Genomic DNA, 7116 nt, shown 5'->3' with positions numbered 1-7116 from the left:
AAAAAAAAAAAAAAAAAAAAAAAAAAACCAAACCAAAACAAACAAACAAAAAAAACCTGGTAGATAGTGAGGCCTGCCTGTTATCCTGGCACTGGAGACAGACGTGACTCCCCAGCATACGGCACCTGGTCCAGCTAGCAGGTATGCTGAGATCTGGGTTCAGTGAGAGACTGCCTCAATGCATAAGCTAGAGATTGAGGAAGGAAAGAGCTGACACCAAGTTTTGCCGTCACATGCTTGCAGGCATGCACACAAGTGTGCACCCACATGCACAAACACCTGTACACATACTGAAATGCAAAGGAGAGGTTGGTTCAAAGCTGCACAGGACTGGTGTTACAGGGTTGGAGCTAATATCCAACCAGGGAAGGAAGAAAGGACTCCTTGCTCACGTGTTTGTTGCTTTCTATCATGCAGCGCTCTGTAAAGACACAGGAGTGACAGTGGCAATGACAGGCCATTTGTTCCCTTGCCACCTTACTAGGAAGAACAACAACCTTACCTTGACAAAAGGAACAATATGTGACCACCTTGGCAAACATAATCTGTCACCTGGGAAAAAAGCAGATTGAAAAATGTTAGGACTGTGCCAAAGACCTTAGAGCGCTGGCAGCTGCCCACTCACCAGTGCACAGACGCATCTCCAGCAGCCTTGCTGCTTCTGTAACGTGCTCTTTATAGAGTCTGTTCTCCCTGGTACTGGAGATGACAGTGTTTTATCTATACTGCTATGCTAAAAACAAACCACCACCCACCACCAACAGAATCCACAGAGACACATACAGGAAGTAATTTAACCAAGGGTCTGAGTGCTGAATCAGATTCTCTAAGGAATAAACGCATGCACGAAATCAGAGGGTTGCGTTTTGCTTTTACACCCAGAAAGGTATAGATGAATGAAGCTATGCATAAATCAGCCAGTACTAAGTATTAGCAGGCCAATGTTGGCATGACGAAGTCGAAGGGGCCCTTGGATAGAAATCAGTGCATTTTAGAGATCAGAACATTTAAAAATCTGCAGACCTAGGAGACAGCTCCATAGATAAAGCACTCATTGAGCAAGCACAGGAACTTGGGTTCAGAGCCCTAGCACCAGGCAAGATACCAGGCACAAGAGCATATGCCAGAAGCCCCAGAACTGTGGAGAGGGCAGGGGAAGGCAGACAGATCCTGGAGGGCTAACCAAACCAGATGGCAAGATCCAGGTTCAATGAGAAACAATGTCTCAAAAAACAAAGAGCAAAAAGGTGGCAAGCAACTGAGGAAAGTAGCAGGTGCTGACCTCTGAGTGCTACACTGAAGCACAGGTACACACACTACACATACAACACACACACAATTTGTTGGGTTACATAGTGTGGTGGGATATGTACTTGTTATAGAAAAGTCTTGGGTTCAAAGCCACAGCACTCTCAAATAGGCAGACAAAGGAGTACTTCCCCACTTGCATCAGATACTTAACAACTTACAGCAGCATGACTGCTCTGAACTCAATATTACAATGGAAACGTTCATGGACTTCACACTCAACCAGCTGAGCCCCACTGCTCTGAGGGAAGGAATGAACGATGCCCTGGGAGCTGCTGGGCTTTTAGGCAGACGGAAGGAAGCAGATGCCCAGCCCTTCTAGCGCTTTCATTTCAAGGACTCCAGTGTTACACAGACAAGCATGTGAAGGTGTAGGTAGCCACAGGTCCTTCCTAACTGCAGAAACCATGCAAGCTTAAGTTACAGAATGCCTGTGCCTGTGGAACACTAGAGCAAGCAAAAGAAAATGGCAGTGGAGTGGAGTTGTGGGTTGTATAGGCAACCACATAGCGATTTACATGAAAACTAACACTGAATAAAACAAAAAGGTGATGGCATATGCCTCCAAGTCCAGAATGGGAAAGGCAGAGGCAAGTTAGAGGTCATTCTAAACTTCAGAGCAAGTTCAAGTCCTGCCCCAGCCAGGGCTCTGGAGAGAGATTCTGCCTCAAAGCCTGAGGTCCCCCATTCAGTTCCTTCACTGTGTAGCCACATTAGAAGTGCTCTGTGGTCACTCGAGGTAGCTGCTGATGGAAAAACTGCTTGCCACCAGTTGTGGTGCCACACTCTTATAGGGTACTCTCTGTCATACCTACAGGGAAAATGTTCCTCTGTATCAGAAAAAAAAAATAATAAAAGCACCATGCTAAATGATAACAGACATTTGCATGCACACGGCACACACATACAGTATTACTGTTACATGAAGGATCCTGAAGCAGGTCTGTAGAAAGGGACATTCATTTGACTGCCTAGAGCAGAGGATATAAAGGACTTAATGGTAAATATCATGAGAGATTTCATTGGGGAAGGACATACCTTGAAGTGGGTATGACGACTACAACTCAACAAGTTTACCAAGAAGTGGATCGTCACACTCAGAACAGATGGACTGCATGCTGTGTGAAACACACACACACTAAAGAACACACTGTGGGCTTGGTCTTCTCTCTTCCTGTAATACTGGACAGTGACAAGTGCTCTCTGGCTGCTTCCTGGCTTCTGACTACCATGGAAGCATCCCTCTGCCTTTCTGTAAACCAACAGCTGTCCCTCATCCATATACTGAACACGCACAGCAGAGCAGAACATGATCCTTTGACATCTGTCACCCTGACACCCGAGTCAGCAAGTACAGCACCCGCTCAGTCTTCTTCCTGACCTGTATGAGTAACACCGATGGCTGACATAGAGCCAAAGATTCCCCTTACTGACTCTAGCGCAGCAGGAATGGCCGTAGCGTCAGCAGTGTGCCTACACGGAAACTTTTGGTGGGAGTCAGGTGTGGTAGTGCATGTCGTCAGCTTCCACACTCACCCCTGTGCTCGCTCACTGAGCACCTGGGAGCAGCTCCTCTTAGCTCCAGGCACCACAGATGCTTTACCTGGGCAACAGTGCTCCGCTCACTCTGGCCGCTCTTCCTCCTCAGCTCCGTGTACAGACACCAGATGTAGCTGACGGTGTAGAGGAGTGAGGCAAGGTAGAAAATCTAGATGAAAGTCACATAACCATTGTCAGTGTCCCATTCCGGCTTCCTTCATCTGTTAATCTCAGGTGAGCTCCACATCCCCACACCATTCAGCCTCACCTCACCTCTCAGACTGTTCAGAACCACACCCACCCACCATTCCATGCTCAGGAATCCTTTTCTACTGTGATTTTCCATTTGTTTACTGTTGCTGTTTTCCTCACTCCTACCATGTCTAGACAGCTTTCCTGAGTTTGGTGTAAAACGGAGGACTCCCTTCCCTTAGCAGGGCTTCCCCTGCTCCATCTGATCTGGGGAGCCTGACCCCAATCTTCTACCTGAGGAATGTCACATAGTCCTTGGCAACATTACAGGGTCAACTCCCTGGAATGCCTCTCCGTACAAATGAGGCATCCCCAGAACCTCAGGCCTCAGCTAATGAAATGTGACCCTAAGAAGAACCCCTTCCCACTAAGGTTCTCCCTCTTTCTCTCTCTCTCTCTCTCTCTCACACACACACACACACACACACACGGCCCTTAATTCACCCCAAATAAAGTGCATGCATACAAGGTGTTTCATGGCCTATCATCTGAGAGAGCTGCTTTCTATAAGAGCCGTAACCCTGAAATTTTCTGAGGCTGTTCTAGAGCTCACTCTGTAGACCAGGCTAGCCTCTTGATTTCACACAGATCCTCCTGCCTCACCTCCCAAGCTTGTACCACTCCAAGTTTATGGAGTGCCAGGACTGAACTCAGGGCTTCATCTGTGCAAAGCAAGTAATCTGTTGAGTGATATATCCCTAGCAGTGATTTTTAAAGACATCTTTTTAAAATCAGGCACTAGAGCAGCGACTCAGCAGGGAAAGGCACTCACTACAACCTCACATCAGAGCTGAGATTTGGATTTATAAAGTGGGAGAATGATTCTTGCAAGTTGTCTCCTTACCTCCACACATACACACACACACCATGGCATGTAAGCTTAGATAGGTAAAATACTCTAATAAATGTAATAACATTTAGAAAAAAAAAGAACTTATGGGAACTGGAGAGATGACTTAGTTAGAAAGCCACTTTTGCAGGGGACCTCAGTTACCATCACCCATATCAGGCAGCACATTATTGTCTGTAACTCCAGCTCTAGGTGATCTGATACCCTCTTCATGACTGTGTAGGCAGCCTCATGCGTGTGTGTGTGTGTGTGTGTGTGTGTGCGTGCGTGCCCACACATATATGCATAAAATAAATGTATCTTTAAATACAAATACAATGTATCTTTAAAAAGAACAAAAGAGCTAATTCATAGGCTAGCAGAGAATCCGCATGACACCATGTAGGGGATGAGTTGGTGTTACAGGTAAGGTAACAGAATTTACACTTCAGTCTCATAGAAGCAAAACCTGGAGTGGGGAGACATCTCACTGGATAAAATGTTTACCACACCAACATGAGGGAAGTTTAGATCCCCAGCACCTACAGAGGCCAGAGAGATAGCGAGATAAGTAGACCCAATTGCTACCAAGCTTGGCAATCCTTGGGACTTACACACCACACACACAGAGAGAGACATAATTAGTGTAATTAGCATAAGTAACTCTGGGAAACAGAATTTTACCCATATAGGAAAAAGAACTGAAACAACCCAGAAGGTCCATTACTACAGATAGGGCTTACAGGGCCAGAATGTGGACTGAAATATCGGTTGCCAGGGAGACAGGAAGAGAAGCATCTGACTGCCAGTGCACTCTGGAGAGTAACGGGATGACCCCCACAGGGTCTGAGGAGAATCACAGTGTCTAAATTGATTGGGGAGATGTACATTTTGGGGTCTACACTGCAGAAGAAAAGGGGAGTTGATGACAACTAAAGGAAGGATAAACATGGGGCTATACTACAGGAGGGTGAGGCCATTTTGGTTTCAAACCCACAGAAATAAAGGTAAAAATTGACCCCCAAAGTAAATTAATAAGCTCAGTATAAAGGTTCTCCTAAGTTACCTTACCATAACAGTGCATGCACACGCACTTTCAACATGTGGTGGCCAGGGATCCCAGTACTTAGGAAGCAGAGAGAGGATGGTGGTGAGTTCAAGGCTATCCTTGGCTATAACAAAATTAATACACTTTCCCAGAAAGAAATCCCTAAATAAACTTAGAGGTTGATGAAGAGAAACCCCTTTAGTAATAGCACATGACTAGTTCTGACAAATGCAGACAAGAGGAGCAGCTTTAGAGGGGAAACTGACATCCTATACAGACCTGAGGCCTATAATTCCACCTAAACTGCCATCTTTAAACCTCTCCCAGGTCCTGGCCACAGGTTACACTTTAAACAACTTAAACAAAGATGGCAGACTGTAAGACTGGCCTCTTAGGCAGATGTGAGTTTAAACAACAAGGATAGTGCCAGAACCAGCGCTGTTTTTGTTGTTGTTGTTTTTGTTTTTTGTTTTGTTTTGTTTGTTTGTTTTGAGACAGGGTTTCTCTGTGTAGCCCTGGCTGTCCTGGAACTCACTCTGTAGACCAGGCTGGCCTCGAACTCAGAAATCTGCCTGTCTCTGCCTCCCGAGTGCTGGGATTAAAGGTGTGCACCGCATTACCCAGGGTTCCCCAGAGACTTACTGACAGCAGAGACCTCTAGCTGACCCCTTGAGCTGCCTATTGGAGACAAGTTCTTTGATATGGGGAGGGGCCTAATGGCTGGTTGTAAATTAAGGTTATCTCCTCTTGTTTTGGAACTGGTACCTAATCAGAGGTCAGTCTTGGTAAACAAACATTAACAGGCTTCCTCAGCAACTGTGAATTTCCGTGTGGTTCAGTTTTCTCTAACAAGTCAGGGTTTATACTCATCTCCAGACACAGCACAGGCAGGGCCGCCTGAGCCAGATTCTACTTAGTGTGACTTAATATTCCTAAGCAGTTGTTTAGTGAATCCTTTATAGCACCAAATCAATTTTATTACATCAGGTTCCTCCTGCATGGCTACATAGTACAAATTCCAGGCCAGTTGGGCTACATGAATGAAACCCAATCTAAAAATTCCAAGAGAGTTAGAAGATGACTCCGTGGGTAAGGGCGGGTGCCCCACAAGCAGACGACCTGATTTCAAATCTCAGGTACACACACACTCACACATCACACACATGCACACTTGCTAATCACACACATGCACACTTGCTCATGGACATACATCCAAAGGAGGGAAGATGAAGAGAGGGGAAGGAAAAAGCAGCAAGCCAGTAAGGTGGTTTATGTCTGTAATCCCAGCACTTGAGAGGTTGAGGCTGGAGGATCGCTATGAGTGAAAAAAAAAAAAAAAAAAAAAACCTGCTTGGGATACATACTGAGTTCTGTTGCAACCTGTATTAGGGTGAGATCCTATATTAAAAACCAAACAAAACCCAATAGGTAATTTCACTCAGGGCCAGTAGAGGGAGCCAGGATATCATGAAACAGATTCCTGAACCAGACAGACATACTAACCCTTCCTTTAAAGTCTTAAAAATCTGTAATCAGCCTGAAAGACGGTGTCAGAAGTGTGGGTTATTATAGTTAACGTTCACAGTCTTCATTACCAAAGAGAATGATCACGTCCTGCCCTGCTTTGTCTTTTACATGAGTCGACTCATCAAACCCTTCACCCTTTGTCTTCAGAATTCCATCAGGCAAACAGCAATTTAATTTCCATCATGTGAGGAAGGCAGGCAGGAGAGCCTTTCACAGTAACTGCATTTGGACTTCAGGCCTTTCAGCAGAGTGCACGCTAACATCTCGTCCTGATTTCATAAGAGAAGTAAAGCTTTCTCTCTTTTTAAAGATTTATATATTTATTTTATGTGCATCGGTGTATTGCTGCATGTGTGTCATTGTGAGAGCGTCAGATCCTCTGGAACTGGAGTTACAGACAGATGTGAGCCACCATGTGGGTGCTGGGAATTAAATCCAGGTCCCCTGGAAGAGCAGCCAGTGCTCTAAAGCACTGAACCGCTTCACCAGCTCAAAAGGAAAGAGCTTTTGAAAGGCGCATCCAAAGCCGGGCGTGGTGGCGCACGCCTTTAATCCCAGCACTCAGGAGGCAGAGGCAGGCGGATTTCTGAGTTCCAGGCCAGCCTGGTCTACA

The 7116-nt window shown here is 45.7% G+C and overlaps 1 protein-coding gene across 4 annotated transcripts in view; it reads right to left on the bottom strand.

Moving 5' to 3' along the window:
• Positions 1–7116, bottom strand: part of Tmem116 (transmembrane protein 116) — a 29522-nt gene that overhangs the window by 7357 nt on the left and 15049 nt on the right. For 2 of the 4 annotated variants that reach the window (XM_029477983.1, XM_021162706.2), the window contains exons 5-6: positions 2912–3016; positions 503–552 (exon numbers count right to left, since the gene is read on the bottom strand). In XM_029477983.1, coding sequence (XP_029333843.1) covers positions 503–552; positions 2912–3016 — 155 coding nt within the window. Of the gene's footprint in view, positions 1–77; positions 171–291; positions 379–502; positions 553–2911; positions 3017–7116 lie in introns of those variants that run through there. The other 2 variants (XM_021162707.2, XM_029477984.1) reach the window with 2 other exon arrangements.

Source organism: Mus caroli, chromosome 5, assembly GCF_900094665.2.
Source record: "Mus caroli chromosome 5, CAROLI_EIJ_v1.1, whole genome shotgun sequence".
In the NCBI taxonomy this organism is placed as follows: domain Eukaryota; kingdom Metazoa; phylum Chordata; class Mammalia; order Rodentia; family Muridae; genus Mus; species Mus caroli.
Note: the sequence above shows the minus strand (reverse complement) of the source record. Positions and strands in the feature narration are given on the sequence as shown.